The 20,248-nt window shown below is 35.9% G+C and overlaps 2 protein-coding genes and 1 pseudogene across 9 annotated transcripts; all 3 read right to left on the bottom strand.

Moving 5' to 3' along the window:
* Positions 1-1,314: 1,314 nt before the first annotated feature.
* On the bottom strand, positions 1,315-14,697 carry LOC112027993 (protein phosphatase 2C 51). Of its 8 annotated transcripts, none has more exons than XR_010629967.1 (6): positions 13,967-14,697; positions 8,660-8,813; positions 8,076-8,552; positions 7,844-7,876; positions 7,494-7,525; positions 6,676-7,190 (listed from the first exon to the last, which is right to left on the bottom strand). XR_010629967.1 is itself a non-coding variant. In XM_065775977.1 (4 exons), the coding sequence occupies exons 1-3, from the start codon at positions 14,654-14,656 to the stop codon at positions 7,175-7,177; spliced, it is 738 nt and encodes a 245-aa protein (XP_065632049.1). In that variant the 5' UTR covers positions 14,657-14,695; the 3' UTR covers positions 6,676-6,703; positions 7,146-7,174. The 8 variants fall into 8 exon arrangements, 2 of the variants coding, with proteins under 2 accessions (XP_065632047.1, XP_065632049.1); XR_010629966.1 differs by having other exon boundaries at positions 8,076-8,207; positions 8,327-8,813; XR_010629969.1 differs by having other exon boundaries at positions 6,676-6,703; positions 7,146-7,190; positions 8,076-8,813.
* On the bottom strand, positions 2,504-3,462 carry LOC112035075 (rust resistance kinase Lr10-like; annotated as a pseudogene).
* An 863-nt stretch (positions 14,698-15,560) lies between the features above and the next one.
* LOC136068595 (uncharacterized mitochondrial protein AtMg00810-like) lies at positions 15,561-17,245 on the bottom strand. The gene is made up of 2 exons (XM_065775951.1): positions 17,225-17,245; positions 15,561-16,712 (listed from the first exon to the last, which is right to left on the bottom strand). Exons 1-2 carry the CDS (start codon positions 17,243-17,245, stop codon positions 15,561-15,563), a joined length of 1,173 nt encoding a protein of 390 aa, XP_065632023.1.
* Between the last annotated feature and the right edge of the window lie 3,003 nt (positions 17,246-20,248).

Consider the following 20,248-nt stretch of genomic DNA (forward strand, 5'->3'; position numbering starts at 1 on the left):
AGTAGATAACATAAGGTGTTAAAAAAATCCAACCCCCATGAGCCATAGTGCTAGATATTCGAAAGGCAACCAAATTAAAAGCTATGATTGCAATATGTAAAGCATTGAGAGCACTTCAAATAAGAAGTATTTCAAAGCTTTAATTGCTCCAAAATTCGGAGTATATATATAATATTTCATCAACACTTCACTTGAAATATGAACTTTTCCAGGCACATATTCATCACGGTCATGCATATGAACTTTGGTCTTGATCCACTTGTTTGTCACCAAATCAAATCCAGATAGATTTTCAAAGTGAAAGTCGTACTAATACAACTTCTTGTCAACAGCAACAGGTTGTCCCTTTGGCCAAAGGGTTTGTCCTTCATTGGTTTTAAACTTGTCTACTCTCCACTCCAACTTTTGGTATCCACATCAAAGATTTGGAGATCACAAGGATAACCGTAACATGTTCCCACTACATGCAAATGCAATACTTGGTCTTAGACCCTCCATAGCTGCTGAGAATAAATCACGATTCTGAGAACTGGGACGGTTTGGGGGTTCAGGTAGTGACTGCCATGTATTTAAGGTCGGTTTGTAAGCCATAGCCCAAGGTTTGTTTTCTTCGTGACCACCCAAGCAATAATGCTTGCCACACAGAAAGAAGGCTTGTGGTTCCAGTACACTATTAGGCATTTGAGGAAGAAGCTTCCATTTAGATTCATTCGGTGGCAAACTACTAAGATTAACACGAACAGCTTCATTGTTGTGGGCATCAATATGGTATAAAGTTTTGGAACTCAAAATAGAACGGGACCTTTATGAAGCTGCAGTGGCTGTGGGTTTGAGTTTTACAGTTCCTTTTTCTGAGAAACCAGACTGGACATTTATTGAAACAAAGGAAAGAAAGATTTAAAAAACATCTGAAAGAACCAAGGGAGCTATATCCCCTGGACAGTCTTCTAACCAGACCTGTAAATCTAACCCAATGCTAGCCCGTTTAGCCAAAGCATCGGCTACTTTATTACAAGAGCGATTTGTAAGATAAATTTAAAGTTGTAGAATAAAATAAACATACTTTCAGCCATAATTGTTTAAGTGTGTAGAGAAAAAAAAAAACTCACTATATAATAATGTATCTATAAAAAGTGTTTTCTAGTGACTAGAATCTAGTCTGTGGCATTTACCTTACATATATATTTTTTATGGAGACAGACTATATATACAAGCTAAACTAAGAACCCTTTTAAATTAAAATTTGTTCCATAACCCCATTTCCATCAAAGAGTTTAAAACTTGTAACTTTAGAGTGTTTATTAATCAAAGGGGTTATACCAATTGAAAGTTACTTAAAAATTATTATTCACCATAACGCCTTTCACAGATAAAATTCTTAAGACATAAGTTTTCAATTTATCATTTAAATGTGGGCCACAAAGCTTTCTTAAAATCTTACACAATTGACATAACAAAAATCAAACTGAGACAAATGGGATGCTTATTCAAGGATGTCACCAATGATGACCATACATGGACCGGTCTGCCGATCAGGTTTTTGTAGCTTGAATCACCACAGCTGCGTCACCTTCAAAGATTCCCTCGTGAAGACCAATCTCAATTGCAAACTGAACTGCACGTCTACATGCCAGAGCTTCCACTTCCGCTACGGACTGAGGGAAAGGTACATGCATTGAAAGTGCCCTAATGACAGCACCTTTGTTGTCACAAACAACAACACCCAGCCCAGCCGAGTTGCTGCTCTTGAAAACTGCACCATCAAAGTTGGCTCTGTACTGAAACTGCTCCGGTGGACACCAGTGAAGATCGGATGGAACCTGGACAGCAACTGGGACATCATCTTGTGAATTTAAGAGATCCTGCAGCATACCAGCAGCTATGGAGAGGATTTGGTTGCTCAAGGCGAATAGCATTCCTTCGATTCGCCTTGAGCATGAAAATTAATGTTAGTGTATAAAATTCTGTCGCCATCTTGAATTTTACATGCTAATGTATAAAATCAACATTTATACTTTATCGTTTTTGCCCCAAAACAAAACAGGAAACAAAACAAAAAACCAACATTCATACTTTCTCATGAATTCGAGTTAACCAACCAGTAAATTTTTGTGGAACTTGGGTCTAAATCTCACCTACACTAAAAACTAATTTATATTTAGGCTTCATAATAAACAACAATCATCATAAAATGCACTATAAATTCTATCGTATTTGAAAAAAAAAAAAAAAAAAAAATACCTCTCCAAACTTTATGCATTATAAATTCTATCCTATAGACCAAAAATCAGACAAACATCAGGCAGAATTTTTTGTTCAACAAATTTTTAAACTACTTGATTTCACTTAACTATTTTTTATTTTGCTAAACCGAAATTCTCTAGACTTGCACAGTAACAGCCTTCATTTGACTTCATTCTTGATTACACCAAATGGAATTAGAAACAATTGCATTGAAACTTTTTGTGATTACAAGTAAACTTTTGTAGAAATTACAACCAAATTTGTTATGGAATTAGCAATGCCAAAAATGCATTACTCTTCCATGTAAATCAACCAACTGACATATCACCTTTTTTGCATTTAAAATTGAGCTGATTCACTTTTATCTCCTACGTCCCCTAATGATGATAAGAAAGGCTTAGAAGGCATTTGTAAGCGTTCAACTTCTCCTACAAGCATTTTTACAACTTTTGTTCATTGAACAACTATCACTAGGCTTCATTTGTATACACCATAATGCGACTATAATCATCTTATTAACTGTTTTCTTCTCCACCTCTGTAGCATCTTCCATTATTATGTCATTTCCTTTGCTAACTTGTTCATAGACCCAAGTTAGGAAGTAGTAAATTTGGCTTGAATGATCTACTAATGCATTAAAGTTCTTTTTTCTGCTAGCCATTTCCAACAATAACATGCCAAAACTATAAACATCAGCTTTATAGAAGATGCCTCCAATGTTTTTATAGAACAACTCTAGAGCAATATAACCTAGTGTTCCTCTTGCAGCAGTCAGACACTACTATCATTTGCAAAATAGAGTTTCGCAAGCCCAAAATCAGAAACTTTTGGGGTGAAGTTCTCATCAAGAAAAATGTTATGGGGCTTGATATCAAAATGCAGAATTTGCATGTCACATCCTCGATGTAGATATTCAATCCCACGAGCCACTCCAAGAGAAATCTCGTATATTTTCTCAATACTTAAGGAGATTCTTCCTTCCAGTGAAAAAATGTATTTGTCAAGAGAACCATTAGGCATGAATTCATATATAAGGGCACGATTTGGTCCCTTGGCACAAAAACCAATGAGATGCACCACATACATGTGGTGAATCCTTCCAATTGTTGCAACTTCGCTGATAAAATCTTGCCCATTAGCTTTGGACTTATCTAACATCTTAATAGCTACAAGACGGCCACTTTGAGGCTTCCCTTTCACTACAAAACGCGGGCCCATTAGGCCGCGTTTTCTTGGGCCGCGTTTATTAAAACGCGGCCCCAGAGGAGCTTCAGCCCCGTTTTTAAAACGGGGCCATAGAATGAGTCTGAAGCCGCGTTTTTAAACGCGGCCCAAGCCCCTCATCTATGGCCCCGTTTAAAAACGCGGCCTAAGGACCTGCGTTTTATTTTTATTATTTTTTTTTAAGCTACAATAGTAAAAGTTTAACCTGCACCAAGCCAGCCCTAGCCAACACAGCTCCTAGCCAACACACACAGCCATCACACAGCCATCGCACAGCTCCTAGCCACCGATCGCAACCCATCGATCACCCAGGTCCTAGCCATCGATTGCAACCCATGGATCACACACAGCTCCTACCCATTCGATCGTAACACATAGCCCCTCCATGATTTGAAGCCCGATACCGAGATCGCAACCCATCGATCGCACACAGCTCCTACCCATTCGATCGCAACACACGGCTCCTCCATGATTTGAAGCCCGATACATCGATCTCAACCCATCACACTCAGCCGATCTTCCGTCGATTCCATCGTCCCCGGAGATTAGGCGACCGCAAGTCTCAGGTCCCTCTCCACAAGATCCCCGTACGTTTCTCTCTCTAAATTCTCGATTTCCATTTTCATGTTGAGGTTGTTTTTGTTTTTCTCATTTTTCATCTGGTTTCTGATCATGGGCTCGTCTCATTAGCCTCATTTTGGTTGTGGGTATGTCTTTGTTTTAGCCAGTGTCTCCTTTGCCATATACAATCTCACTCAGTACATCATTAGGATAGGCAATTGTAATGAATATATTGTGACTGTATAAAGTCCATTTCATTGACAAATGAGCTGTCAATAACCGAAGACTTTGGACTCGAGATTTTGTCAATCTTATACTAACATATATAAAAATCGGGTTACATCTAGTGTTGGTTTATGAATCATTTTTATGGGGGATTTGGGTATATATGGGCAGTACATTCTGTTTACACCATGTATGTACTTATCATAGGCATCGCCGTTCCATTATATACTGTGTAGTATCTATTGTGATAAGAAATACTAAGATATATAGACCGTATATATGTTAAGGTGGAATATTTTCCTCATCATTGTGAGGTATGGGGCTTCTATAAAAAAAATGGCCAAGACCATATATAGTTGTTCTTTTTTGGAGAATCCATAGACCATAGTAGTTCTAGTTTCTATTATAAACCCATTAAAAGAATATAAATGATAAGTATAAATGAATATAATTTAAAAGCTATATATATATATATATATATATATAGAGTTAGCTGAAAGAGGACTGGTGAGAAATTCCTTATGGTTGACTAAACATGTGGCGAGTTAAGCCTTTTTATAGAGATTTTTTTTGTTTGTTTGTTGAGAATCAGGCCTTTTTATAAGATTTTACCTTATACTCAGTAAAACTTGAAAAACACAGTCATATGTATATGATATGGACCCTTTATAGACTTTCTTCAGTTATTGAGAATAACTAGTTAGCAATTCCAGTTCAATAAATATTATTTGAGTTAGTGTAACACATACAGCTGTAACAAATTTAATAATTTTTTCTTGTAGACATTTTCTCAACAACCAAGTTCTATACACGTTTTTGTTTGCAGTGTGTTACGTAGGAAACAAGTTTGCTCGCTTTCTTGGTTGCGGCTACGTAGTAAGTGTTTCATTTTGATCACATTTTTCATTTTTTGATTATATAATGATGGGTGAGAAACTGACCATTTCTAGTTTTAGAAATTGACAAATTGCTAGTTCTAATTATATATTTTATGCATAGGTTCAACGCCGAGGCTCCCGGGACACTATGGATGCTACTAGCTTTTTTGTTGATTTCACAGTGCTACTGTGGATGCTACTAGCCTTTTTGTTGATTTCACAGTGCTACTGTGGATGCTACTAGTTTTTTTGTTGATTTCACATGTGGTGTATTGAACTTGATGAGATAGTCAATGTTGGTGTTGTATTGAACTTGATGATGATAGTCATGTATTGAACTTGATGATGTTGCTGGTGTTGTATTGAAAATTACAATTGTGACAGGTTTGAGAAAATTTGGTTAATTGTGTGTGTGACAGGAGTAAATTTCACAATTGTGTGTGTGACAGGTTCTTTTGGTAGCGTTTGACAAAATTATGGCTGCGTTTTTGTATTTGCATGCGTCAGCTGGCCTAAAAATAGGAAATTAAAAAAAAAAACAAAACAAAACCTATAGCCGCATTTAAAAACGCGGCTATAGAATTGTGTTGCCACTTCGGGCTGGGCCTTAGGCCGCGCTCAAAACGCGGCCTAAGGGTTGGACTTTGGGCCGCGTTTTGAGCGCGGCCTAAAGAGTGGGCATTTGGCCGCGTTTTAAACGCGGCCTGAAGATGGCTCTTAGGCCGCGTTTTAACCGCGGCCATAGGACTAACCCTCAAGCCGCGTTTTAAACGCGGCCTTATGTGCCACTCTACAGCCGCGGTTAAAACGCGGCCATATGGCGAGGGCTAAAGCCGCGTATTAAACGCGGCCATAGCACCAGTGCTTAGGCCGCGGTCATAAAACGCGGCCATAGACCCTCTGTGGGCTATAGTCGCGCTTTTTAGGCTGCGGTGAAAACCGCGGCTAAAGAAAACACGGCTATAGCCTATGGCCGCGTTTTTTAGACCTGTAGCCGCGTTTTTTAGCCACGGCCATAGGCCTATTTTTTTGTAGTGTTTATATACAAAGTCATAGCCTCCTTGTCCCAACTTGTCCTTAAAACCCTTGGTCACCTTCCTAATTTCTAAGTAAGAATACCTAATTGGCATGAAGTTATTTTGGCTTTGCAGAAATTCTTCAACAGCGTCATTTGTTGATAAAATGCCTCCTACGCCACTTATATATCAAAAGGGCAACCACCCATGGAGTCCCCAAGACCACTTTTGTTGTAACGTATAACAATACTGTACAGGGACATCACCGAAAAACTATGAGAAAACAAATTTCTTGTTGCACTACTTTCAGCTATTTTAATTTTTAGTTGAAAATATGGCTGAACTAACAACCAAGTGCCTTCCTAATCCAAGTAATTAAGCACAATAAATGTTGTTTCCATTTAAATGTCACTAAAATTTAATTACATCTTGTTTTCATGGTAAACTATTCTCAAGCACAATCTTAAGGAATGATCTGCTAAAAAAAAGTTGAAGAATATCAAAGGAGATTCAGGTTCTTACCGATGTTTAGTAGTGAGTACAAATAATAATATGCTGCAACCAAAAAGAAAAGTTGAAATTACATTTTGCTAATTGAGGGAAAAAAGTGACCCAAAAAACTTGAAAAGTCTAGGCATAAATGCATAATAAGAAACCTCTAAGTTGTTAATAGCGGCAAGCACGTGCCCAAGACCAAACAACGTCGACCCACAAAGCAAACCCAACCCATCAAGAAAGCCAAAGACCCACAACAATCTAATAAACTCGTGCCCACAAAACCTAGACCAGTCCAAATTTTGTGTAGATCTTAAGAAATTCGATTATCTTACTTTTCATTTTCTTAAGCCTAAAAGATCAACTGATTGCCCAAGTACATGGTTATTCATCTACTAGTGTCATCTTCACATCAGGCCAATTACTCAATGCAATTCTCTGTCATTTTTCATTCTGTATTATCTTTGCCCTTCTTGCAACTTTTTTGAGATAGAAAACTCACCTATGCGGGAATGATATACATATAGGAGTTCAAGAGACCGCCTTTCTGCATTTCACAAAGAAGAGAATAATTATAACATCAGCTTTTGGAGCTTTATACAATTAATTTTGTCATTATACAAAAACTACAACAAATATTTATTAGCATGTATAGTACATTGGAACGGATGGAGAATGCACCAAAAAGCTAACTTCTAATTAAGAAATTCGATAATTTTTACTTTTCATTTCCTCAAACCTAAACGATTGAGATCAGCCAATTGTCCAGGTACAAGATTATTCCTTTACTTGTGTCGTCATCGTATCAAATTAGATGCAATAATATTTCATTTTGAGATAGAAACCTCACCTATGAAAAGGTAATATAGACTTAAATCCATCCTGCAATTTTGACAAAGAAAAGAATAACATCAGTACTGTTTCGAACCTTAAAATTAATTTAGTCATTATGCTGAAACTACCTTAGCATGTCTTTTACATTGGAATGGATGTGGTATGCATCGAGAAGCTTTCTTCTTCAGAAACTAGATCATTTTTACTTTCATTTACTCAAGCCTAATAAAAGATTGTGATCATTCAATTGCCCAAATAAATAAGTTATTCCTCACGTACAATTACTCATGCAATTCTATATCATAGTCGATTCTATATCTATTATCCTTCAAAGTTCAAACTACTTTTTTGAGATAGAAACCTCACCCAAGAAGAAAATATATAGTTTTTCACCCAATTCTGCACTTTTTACAAAGAAAAGAATAACATCAGCATTTGGAACCTTGAAATTAAATCTATTAAATTTCAATAACATCACCAAGAAGTTTCTTCTTATAACTATAAGTTCGATATTGCGAGAGGAAAATAATGGTCAACATGTATGGAAATTAATTAGAGAATGGAAAGTGTTATGCCCTTTCTCGCTATATTTACCCACCAATCTTGCCGCTGTTGCATTGGACAAGGTTCAAGTTATCAAAGTAGCAACTACACCCTCTTCCGCGTTGACTTTCACAAATAAATCGGTTCCATGAAAGCTCAAAACCATATACCAATTTATTGTGGATTTCTGTACAGGAAATAATTGGATTATCATTTCCTGGCCAAGATATCATAACCAGCATCTCCACTTTGCACGAGTCCCTTGCATCCTTCGCACTTATTGTACCAATTTTAACATATTTATACCTCTTGGAATGAGAAATTGAAGGATTGGAAGATAACTATCCATTGTCATTGCAAGTAGAAGTATCCAAATAGAATGGAGTATTCACTGGCTTTTCACAGCTCAAGAAAACCACAATCCGTGTGTTGTAGTTTTGCCGGTCATACGACAGAGAACTCCATTGAGAACTGAAATTATATTGATATAAAGAATAACTGGGTGTGGAGAAGTAATTGTCCTTCTGTATACCTGAGTCCGCCCGGATTGTGTAGTTATTGTAATTGATTTCTTGTACGTAATATTTTCCTTCAAATAAGTATAACACTGTTCGATTGTTCTCACAAGACAGTTCATACCTTAGGTCGCCACAGGCTTCTGGATCGCTCGTCAATCGAAATGGATTACTTATGTTCTGGATATTGCCACAGGAAGAAGGGGCACACTGATGAATATTATTCTCAGTACTGCAAGTTTTATGGACAAATACAAGTACAATAAGGGCCGTGAGTCCTGCAGTGAAGGATAATTCTCTCACCATTATGAGAGTGCACAGTGGTTTGTTGACAAAGATGACTTGTTTTTCAAGTCTTTCAGACTATCATCAATAAAATAGTAGTAAAATAAAATTTAGGAAAGTGATTAAAGAAAAAAATATATAGATTTTTCTCGTTTTCTCATTTTCACATAGAGTTTTCAGGTCTTTGGATTCTATTCTTTGTCTTGTTTGTTTAGTAAGTTCTACTACATTCCTTTCATCAAAAAATGAAGGAAAAAAAAGAAAAAGAAAAAAAAGTTCTGCTACATTCCTTGTTAGGCATGAGAGACGAACAGAATGTGACTCCAATGCCATGTTTTGAGCATTATACCCCCAAGAAATTAGCTCACAACCTTTGCGGTGGGTTCTTTTTCCCCATCAATTATAATTTTAATAATTTGTAAAATTTATTGTCTATAATATTGCTATTTAGAAAAATATAGATTCTAGTACTAAAGCAAAATATTCACTCGTATGACTCAACATTTGTGGCCAGAAAATTCACTCATTTCTCCTATCACTAACCCAAAATTTTACTTCTATTGAAACTACCGGTAATCTCCACAAGAACAAGTACCTTCTCTAAAATGATGGAAACGAATTGAATCTCTAAGAATTATCTCTCTCTTTTCTACTCTCGACAAGAACTTCATCATTGTATGACAATCTTGACAAACTCTCAAGTTCTTCATCACCCTCACTGGTGCTGACGCTGGCAGACTGAGAATCCCATAAGTCACAGCTAACTTTTCGCTGTTCTGGCATTGAGTTTTGGTTCGGAGATACCAGAAATAGGCCTCTCTTCTATATAACCTAATTTCTCTATCCTCTTTATCATCTCTTCTAAGCGTGCATATATCACTTGACTCATTGGGTGAGAAGATCCCCAGTTTGACCACACAGATTTAAAGCACCAGCAAAGGTGAACTTATCAAGTTTCAAACCAACAACTCTTGCTTCATTAAACACCTCCATGGCCTTAACAAAAAGACCCATCTGGGAATAACCAGAAAGCAGAGAATTATATGAAATAACATTGTGCTTTGGCATTCTATCAAACATATGATGAGCGCTATTTATCTCACCACATTTGCAATACATATGGAGAAGATTGTTTAGCAAAAACAGGCATGATCTGAAAGCAGTTTTAATCATGTGTCCATGAGCAGCCTTGCCATAAATAAGAGACCCAGATTTGGTAGAGAACTGGACCAGTTTTGTATAAGCTACAAAGTCCAATGAAAAGTTTTGATGACAAGGTTGAGCATGGTGTGGCAGGTTATGTAATGGTATAGTTGGTGGCAATATGGTGGAGGGGATTCTAGGTTGAATGAGCCCAGGAAACTCGGTGCTGTGAGGGAGAAAGTTTGGTTTTGTGGGTTTTGTTTCCTGGAGAAACATGTTTTTATCTGCCTTGTTCCCAAATGGAGTTGAAATCCTCGTCTATTTAACATAGGAGGCCTTTCAAAAGCAGATGAGTAGCATCCTCTCTAATTTTGCTTTGAATTGTACATGGGTCAATTTCTTATCCTTCTCATACTACAAAATAGTAAAACAAAAGAGATACATATCAGGGAGATAAAAATGGAGTACAAAACCAATAATAAAAGGTGCAGAGCTGTCATATTAACCAAGCAAGTAAATGACCATCTCCAATGAACTGGGAAAATTGCAATATAGTTTTGAACATGTTTTGCGGAAGATTCAAACATCTTTTCATAATGTTGATCGTGCATGTTTGCATTGACATCAGCAATTATAAGTGTATAACATTGAAAAATGTGAAACTTACCTATTTTGATACAGTTGAAAATTGTTCGGAAAAAAAAAAAGGGTAGAATTCAAATACTAACACTTCAAATCAAACTCACAGATAGATGGTGTGTTTGCCTGATTGTGACAAATAATGCACACAGTCAAAGATGCTATCAGTCATATAGCTTTACAGGTGATCTTCTGTGACTAACAACCCGAAATTTGAGAGCTTTCACAATATTATTGTTATAACATATAATCAACTCCAGCTTTCCTCCTTTGAAATTTAGCAATTGCCCTCAATGAAAATAAATTCACAATAGACACTAAGCAAAATAAATAACTCTCAATATTGAATGATAGATTGAATGGTTTTTTTTTACAAGTAAACAATTTTGTATTGGTAATTACCCACATACCCTGGTGGTTCTTGAACTTACGATTTGACCTCCCACCTCAATTTTACAAGGGGAAAATGTGTCATTTGAGCTAGAGCTCATCAGCTTTAGTAGGATACTTGGTGTTTACAAGAAATGTAAAAAGGGCGTGAAAAGTATGTCGCTTAATTAGATGATCCAAAGTAATTTAACACATAGAAAGCTTATTTAATAGAACTAGAATTTACATAAAATTATCTACAATAGTAAAGGCACAAAAACTATCAGCAATGTACTCCAAGACTTTGATGAGTGAAACAGAAGCAAATGAATGATAAATAAGAAAATCAATATTTAAACACACAATAGCAACCACTCTAGGTAGGACAATAACTTGACCTATAAAAGCATCAATGTGCATTACTCTAAAATCTATCGCCGCTGTAGCAAGTCAATAACACCAGGGGCGGAGCCATGTACATGGGTGGGGGCCATGCCACCCCCCAAAAAAAAATTTGAAATTTTCCTATATATATACATACTAGTCACTAACCCATTGCACAGAAAAGTTTTACAAAAGATAAATATTATATTAGGGTATATCACAATTTACCTACCTGTGGTTTGGTCAAAATTTAAGTTGCTTATCAATAGTTTGAAATTTAACACTTTACCCACCTGAAGTGTTGTTTTAAAGTAAAAGTGGCAGTAATTTACGTAGTCATGTGGTGCAATAAGTAGTAGTCAACAAAAAGTCAAACGTTTCGCTTTTATATTATACTAGTCGCTAACCCAACCATGCGATACACAGGAAAGTTCTTAGAAAAGCTAAATTTTATTTTATCAAATTAAATGGTTTTTCTGTCAATTCAGTGAGAAAATGAATGTCACTATTAATGGTGATTTAAGAAAGATCTTATTAAAAGCCAATACAATAATTTAATCTATATCCAAAATACTAAATAATGTTTTCAGATGGTTGAGAGAAATTTAATTAAGATAAACGAACCTTTCCGCTATGGATTTTAAGGAATAAGTTACATAAATGGTTAACTACAGCACTAATATTCAAAGGAATACACATAATTCATTAGAATGAAAAGGATTTGAGCTCAAACATCACCAGCAACCAAATAAATGAAATCTTCACTCAGTATTAACAATAAAATTCTCATTAATCTAGTGCAATATAGAACAAATGTAGATTTTATAGAAATATCCTATAATACATATAAAATATATCTTACTCTCATATTCATGTGTTAATGCTTTAAAATTCAATCAAAATGCATCAACTACATATTATTCCAATGTTTTGAAAAAACAGGACTTTATATTGATTGAATCAAGATGCATCAACTACATATTATTTCAATGTGTAATGCCATCACTGAGCAATATCTTTGTGAAAAATTCAAATCATGAGTCTGAGTTCAAGGATAATCCGATAATAGCCTAAACGAACTGTTTTGTGTGCCTAAAATCAATAAGCACCCACAGACATAGTTCTTCTAAAATAAGTAACAGCAAATTGAAGATAAGTGCTCCCTAGTGAAAAAAATTGTGCCTAACAGAAGAAGTTGATTATCAATCATAAGGGATTTATACTTGACAAATATTTTCACTTCTAGCACACACAGACATAGTTCTTCTAAAATAAGTAACAGCAAATTGAAGATAGGTGCTCCCTAGTGAAAAAAATTGTGCCTAACAGAAGAAGTTGATTATCAATCACACTGTAATTTACTTGAAACATCCTCAAATGATCCATTAGCTCATTATCATGACCCTTACAACGTGGACTCAATATAGTTGGTGTCCTAATTAAATTACTAATTTTACAACATGGCGTTGAACTATTTGTCACCTGTAAAGTCGCAAAAGAACTTTAGTTTTAAATGAAGTCACTAACTTGCAATATATTCGTATTTTATAAAAAACAAAGTTTAGCTTTAAACTAGTTTAAAACTTTCTTTTCCAACTTATTACATGACGATTTATTACACTATCATGTGAATTATTTAAACAAGTCATGTGATTAAAATTAGACATAGATAATCACTTCAATTTACACATAGTAGATTGGGGCTAAACTTTTTCCTTCTATAAATTAGAGCTGGGATTTTTTTTTTTTTTTTTTCAACTTTGTCTAATTTTCAATAATGTAGTGTGAATAAAAAAAAAAAAAAAATTAATGTCGTATGGAGTGTGATGTTCAAACCTATTTCTCTTTGTAAAGAACGGCCGGTTAAAATTAATTAGGTGAACACGTGCTAAGTATTTATTAGTGAAATATAGACTGGAGCAGAAAAAGTGGGACAAAAGATTTGGACTCACAAGCAACTACAACATATCCATAGGTATTTACAAAATGAAAACTTGAAATAAACCGAAGCGGATGAAAGCAATAAATTGGGTTGTAAATGAAAATGTTTCCTAATAAAATTAAAATTTTAAAATGAGTTTAAAAAAATTTGTGTCTTGTCTTGATAATAAAATGTTGATAATAAAATATTAATTATCGTAGGGCTGACATCGAAAATTGAAATTCTATGTGTGTATAGTATATATTAAAAGTTTTCAAAAAAATTATTCCTTATTATTAATCAGTTGTTAATGTTCTAGGCTTGCTGAACTGAGAATTTGGTCACTAATCACAATAGTGTATTATTAGAACAGTCAATTATTGCTGTGCAAGTGCAATTTGGCAATTCCCACTTATAAGTTAGAATAGAATCGAACCTTCTGATTCTGAATCTTTTATACGCACCCATAATCTACGATCTATGGACTGAAAAAGCTATTAGCAGCACTGGGAAAAGCGATTCCTCTCTCTCTCTCTCGCTTGAAGTCTAAGGCGCTGTTTTGAACAAGTTTTTATATCAAATAGCGTTTTTAAAAAAAAGAAAACCAAGCAAACCAGAAAAAACTCACACACTTTGGCGGCAAGACAAGGCAATGACATTGAGAATCAAATATTCAAAAAAGAACCGTACCTTATGATCACGAGACAAGGCCAAAGCCACACCACCACTAAACAAGACAGCCCTACAATCCCCACAGTTAGCAACCACAAGCTCCTCCCCTCCCACCACCGCCACAACCGCCGTGGACCCCACCGTCCTCCCCACACCACCACCACCACCTACCACCTCCTCATCCATTTTACCAAAACAACCTTCCATCACTCTCTCCCAATACTCCGATAACCCTTCTAACTCTTCATTACTACTCTCACCCTCCTCCACCAAAATCCCATGCAACCTTTCACTACAAGCCCTCGCCACGTGGCACCCTCCATGCCCGTCGTACACTCCGAAAAAATCGTACTTTCCTCCAACACCAACACCACCACCTTTTTTGTTCATAATTCCTAGTTCAGCTCTCACCGCATCTTCCATCTCTCTCCTCCTCCATATAACAGAAACCGAACCGTACGACAATACCACCTCGTCTTTCTCCGAAGAAGACACAGACAATGACACCTTCACCGAATCACCAACATCCTCCTCCTCCGACGATGATGATGTTTTCTTCGTTCGACACGTGTACTTCAGCCGCCGGACTTTGATTCTTCTCCTCGTCACCGTGATCTGACTCATCTCCCCGGAATCCAACGGCGTTCTCTGGAGATTCATTCCCACTGGCCCATCAACGGGAGGCTTCGAAGCCTCTATCAACCACATTTTTTTTTATAGCGTAAAGTGGAATTCAAAGGTAGTAACTAGCTGATCTGTGTGTTATATAAAAAAGCATAAATCTAAGCCGTTGAATTTTCACAACCCCGTTGGATTTGAAACAGATGGGCTTTGAAATCTTTTTGATGGACCGCAGGCTTGGATTTTTCAAAGAGAGACGTGGGTGACTGAGATTGGGTTGGTGGACACGTGTAACATAGATTTTGAGGTTAGTGATTCGGTCCTGTAAAAGACTATCGCGATACTGGGTCCCACGTAAAAAAAAAAAAAAAAAAAAAGTACCCAAAATGCACCCTTCAGTTGAGAAATAAATGGAAAGAAAGATCAAGATGCAATAAAACCTTCTGCAACAAAATCTTATCAGTGCACCAAAAACGAAAAAAAAGAAAAATCTTGTCAGTGATCAATACATCATTTCTTAATTTGATACAAACACTCTAAAGGACAATGGTGTAAGGATTTGAGCTTAAACTGTAGTTAACAATGGCGGAAGCTTAGAGAGAAAAACAAAGAAAAGAAAGACAGAGAGGAAATTTCTATATTCCAGAAAATGATTAATGCTTGTTCAATTCAATACATTACCAAGCCTCTATCTATATATACACACTAGAATAGCTTAATTAGATCTTCTAACCGTTCTGTAATAACAAACTAACTACCCTTGTAACAACCAGTCCTTGAATCACGGACAGTTTTGATGAGAGCACAACTTGGCACGAAGCAGAGCATAGCAGAAGAGAAGATGAAGACCAGAGCCAAAACGACGTCGTCTCATTTTTACTCTTTTCATTAATACACGTCACCCTTTAAACGCTACCGTTTCACTGCTTCTTACTCTTTCTTTAAGTTGTGCGACATCGTTTTGGTCTTGAGACAGAACACTTCAGTCAAACTAGCCGTTACACTTCTCTTCTTCTTCATCAGGTTTGAATGCTGTGTTGTCTAAGGTACTGGCTTTAACATCCCCCCTCAAAACCATGGGGTCAACGGACACCATGATTTTGGATCGAAGAAAGCAAAAACGAGCAGTAGAGAGGCTCTTGGTAAAGATGTCAGCATATTGATCCCCAGTGGCAACATATTTAACCTGGAGATCTCTGCGCAAAACACGTTCGCGAACAAAATGGTAGTCAACTTCCACATGCTTGGTGCGAGCATGGAAGACAGGATTAGAGGCAATAGCAAGGGCACTGACGTTATCACACCATAAGGTGGGGGAACTGGGAAGAAATATACCAAGATCTTTTAGGATTTGGCGAATCCAAGATAACTCAGCTGCAGTGGAGGCCAAGGCACGATATTCAGATTCAGTGGAGGAACGAGAGACAGTCTCCTGCTTCTTGGCACTCCAGGTAATGGGATTGTAGCCAAGGTACACTAAGAAGCCAGTGGTGGAGCGCCTGTCAAAAGGATCACCAGCCCAATCCGAGTCAGAGAAGGCTGAAAGGGAAAGAGGTCCATGTTGAAGAAAAACCCCAAAGTGAAGTGTACCATTTATGTATCTGAGAATCCTCTTGGCTGCAATCAAATGAGAATCAGTTGGATTGGCCATAAATTGGCACACCTGATGTACTGAGAAACTGAGATCAGGTCGTGTGAAGGTGAGATAATGCAAAGATCCAACCATACTCCTGTACTCATGAGGATTGAGAAGAGGGGAGCCTTCAGTGGGAACAAGTCTGATATTGGGTGCACAAGGGGAACGAGCAGGCTTGGAAGTGTGCATGTGATGCCTCAGAAGAAGATCCTGAGCATATTTGGTTTGGCAAAGGAATAACCCTTTGGAGGTCCTGGTGATTTGAAGTCCCAGAAAGTAATGAAGGGAACCCAAATCCTTGAGCTCAAAAGAACTGCTAAGTTGAGAGATGAGAGAATCAATGAACTGTGGATTGTTCCCAGTGAGAACAATGTCATCTACATAGACTAGAAGATAGACAACAAGTTTCTCACATCTCAGAATGAACAATGAGGAATAACAGCAAGAGATGCTGAAATCCAAGTGGAGCAGTTGAGTGGAGAATCTCTCAAACCAGGCTCTAGGTGCCTGTTTAAGGCATAGAGAGATTTCCAAAGCCTACACAATGATTAGGCTTGCTTTTGTTTTATTTACTGCTTTTACTTTCTAATTTTCTTAGAAGTGGCAGATTTGGTTGGTAGTCTCAACACACATTTATTTGACTCTTTTGGAGCTTTTACATGTCAGCCTGCGGAGAGAGATTAGTGGAAAATATTTGTTGCATCACAGAGTCTAGGATTAGAGCAACTGTCGCATAAGTTTAGACCAACTTGCTTGTTTGCTAATCTTCAGTTAACAGCAAGGACAGTAAATTAATTGTTTTGCTACTGCAATTAATTATAACTGGTACATTGCAGACAGGTTTTGATTTTGATTATTTTCCCTTTTCTCAATGGTAACGGGTTACTACTTCTAAAGGGACCATTTAGGAATGTAGTGATTATTTTTAGCAGACACAGAGACATCTCTACGCTTCAAGTTCTCAATTTCTTTGTGCAAAAATATGTTGCTCAGAAATTGGTAAGGTGCCTTGAACTTACAGGACAAGCAGAGAAGTTCATAGATCACTGTGCTCATCAAATACAATTAAATCCTGGAATTGGTTTAAATTTTATTTTCTGACCATGTTGAAGCCTGAGCTTTGAGCTCCAAGATCTGGAGAAATTATAGAGTCCTTTAGTGGACCACATCACTTGTCTACTATTCCACTAAAAAACTTCCACTTGTTTAAAATTGCTGAGTCAGTAATTAATTTCAGTTTAAAAAAATTTTCTAACTAACAATTTTAAACAGGTGAAAGTTTTTTAGTGAAATGGTGGACCACATCACTTATCCATCATATGGATCTTATAATTTCTCCAAGATCTGCCTACGAATCTATTGTATCTATTGTAGTGTTCAAAAAGGTTACTACGTAAATAAGGAAAAAAGTCTAGGAGCCAGAGGTGAGGCTGGCACTTGCGTAGACGCTTGAGTGAGAATGCATTAAAAGGCTCCTTTTAAGGAGTCCAAATCTTCTGTCCCACTTTTTCTACTCCACTTTATACTCCATCAATAAAAACTTACTACGTGTTCATCTAATTAATTAAATACTACTATTAATTAATAACTGTAGTATTAATAAGTCAATAATGATAGTATTTAATTAATTAGGTGAACACGTGGTAAGTTTTTATTGATGGAGTATAAAGTGGAGTAGAAAAAGTGGGACAGAAGATTTGGACTCTCTTTTAAGATCCTTGAGGTGAGGCAACTCTAATAAGGCGCTCACTTTTTGTGACTAATTGAGCACCTTGGCTGAGGGGACAGAATTTAGAACGGTGCTTCACTGAAATAGTGACATTTTTACTGAATTAAAACTCAACTCAAGAAATTTTTACCATTTTCCATATTTTCTACTAATAATTCTGGTTTTCTTAAATAAAGAAAATTCATCAAGGCCTATATATTTTAAGAGTAAAACAAAGAAAATAATTAAGGCCAATATATTCTTAAAGAGTAACAAGGCCTCATGAACAGCATGAGCATCTCAAATATTGGTGCCTACTTTACTGGGGCCAAGTGCTTATTTTGGCACTAGTGCCTTAAATGATTAAGGGACATACTTCTTTGAGATTTTCTGTTACCTTTTCCTACTTTGTTCCTTTTGTAATACTGTATCTATGACTGTTGTTGCTAATTACTAACATCCCAGGACCGTTTCTGTTTTGTTTTGCTCAACTGTTTCCATAATGCTAGATGCAACATTAGACCCATCACAAGAATTTGGCTTGGATTCAACTAAATTTCAATCAAACTTGAGGGCCTTAAGCATCTCATAGAATAAGGTAGTCATGATATTATAGACTTAAACATTTTCATGGGCATGCTATGAGAGCAAAACTACCTAATTTTGATCAATGGCTGTGCAGCTTGTTAGGATATTCTAAACAACTTATTTGTAGTTTGTATAGAATTGGTCCGGATCTTTCTAGTGGAAAGTATATTTGGCTGATGCCTTTCATCAAGTAAGATAGGTGACATAGAGTGAGTAGGCTCATTACTTGATAGGTGACATTAACTGAGTAGACACATTTTTGTCAACAATTAGAGTATGTTGATATTAGCCAATTGACGGAAATAGTTGGTGAAACTCAGGTGAGTGTGATAAGGATTTTATATACATTGTTACATTGAGCATTGATAAGCAGATCTTAATTATTATGCCATTTCCACCCACAGTTTTATCAATTGTTACCAAATGTTTACAGACCTTGTAAGTTGCTACATCAATAAGGAAAAATCGGTTCCCAATTGATGCAATAAATTTTACTAATAGGCTTCTTAGAAAAATTTTAAATCCTAATAAAAAAATAATTTTAAAATGAATTGTATAAATAAAGTTCAGGACAAATGTCAAATCATCAATATATATATAAGCAGAGACCTCATGTGAGAGAGCATGAGGTTTTGCCATGTGTCGCACTCTATGAAAAAATTGAAATACTTTTAAGCCACATCAAAGATAAGAATAAATATAAAAATAAGGACTCTTTATTTTTTTTGGTTCAATGATTTAAGACTAATTTTTATTACATTTTTTATTCAATGTTTTAAGACTACTATTTATTTCATTTGGTTGTTTCAAGACTTTTCCTCTTTCTCACACACAAAAAACTTTTTGCATTTCCATTCACCCTTTTAACTTCTACTCCTTTATATACACATGCCCATAGCCCTTGGCTTCATGCCATCCCATCTCAAATACACTAAGACAAAAAATGATACCATTTACCTTCAACATTTCAACAACACGTACATAACTGCAACATTACAGTACTATTTGATCTTAACCCGTATGAGCAGGCTTTGACCAAGGAAAGAGGCTTGAGTTTTTATTTAGTGACGGAAGCTTATGCTTTTGATGTTATAGTCGGACATTGTGGATTTTGTGAAGGTTGTGATTCGCTTTGAGTCTCTGGATGTTTGAGATTTTGGTTTGGGAAAATCATAAATATATTTTGTTTTAGAACTAAAGAAAAAGAAAAATTGTAATTGATTATTTATGAAGTTAGCTCTTTTTTTTTTTCTTTTCTTTTTTATTATATTGTGTTAGAACTCATAATTTGTAGGTTTCTTTGTAGGTTTTTTACTGCTATTTTGTGTAGTATGAACCATAGTGATAAAAAAATAAAAATCGATGATGATTTCAAAGAATTTTCCACTTTTTTTTTTTTGAGGATACAGAATCCCAACTAAAGACAATTAAATTTTGATAAAATCTTATTTTATACTTTAAATTCTTATCTAAAGATTTCAAAATCATTTAATCAATTTAAAAAATAAAATCTATTTTTAACAGTAAATATTATAATCTATTATAGCCTTATAGTGTTGTACACTCTTTTTAAAATAAAATATGAATTAAGAAAATCAAATTTCAAAGTATTCACAATATTGTAGGCAAACATAAATATTATTATACAACAAAAAAAGTATTATATGTAGGTCTTAATATATATATATATATAAATGATTTTAAATGAAATTGTAAAGTAATCCACGCATCGCGCGGGACATCATCT

This window comes from Quercus suber, unplaced genomic scaffold (genome assembly GCF_002906115.3).
Source record: "Quercus suber isolate HL8 unplaced genomic scaffold, Cork oak 2.0 scaffold_124, whole genome shotgun sequence".
In the NCBI taxonomy this organism is placed as follows: Eukaryota; Viridiplantae; Streptophyta; class Magnoliopsida; order Fagales; family Fagaceae; genus Quercus; species Quercus suber.

Coding starts and splice junctions, on each gene's coding strand:
- LOC112027993 (XM_065775975.1), bottom strand. CDS start 14,656: ATGTGGTTGATAGAGGCTTCGAAGCCTCCCGTTGATGGGCCAGTGGGA. Junction 1,821..13,966: donor CCTTGTCTCGTGATCATAAG/GTACGGTTCTTT, acceptor GTTGCTGTCCAG/GTTCCATCCGATCTTCACTG.
- LOC136068595 (XM_065775951.1), bottom strand. CDS start 17,245: ATGAACTTCTCTGCTTGTCCT. Junction 16,713..17,224: donor TGAACTTCTCTGCTTGTCCT/GTAAGTTCAAGG, acceptor TGCCTTAAACAG/GCACCTAGAGCCTGGTTTGA.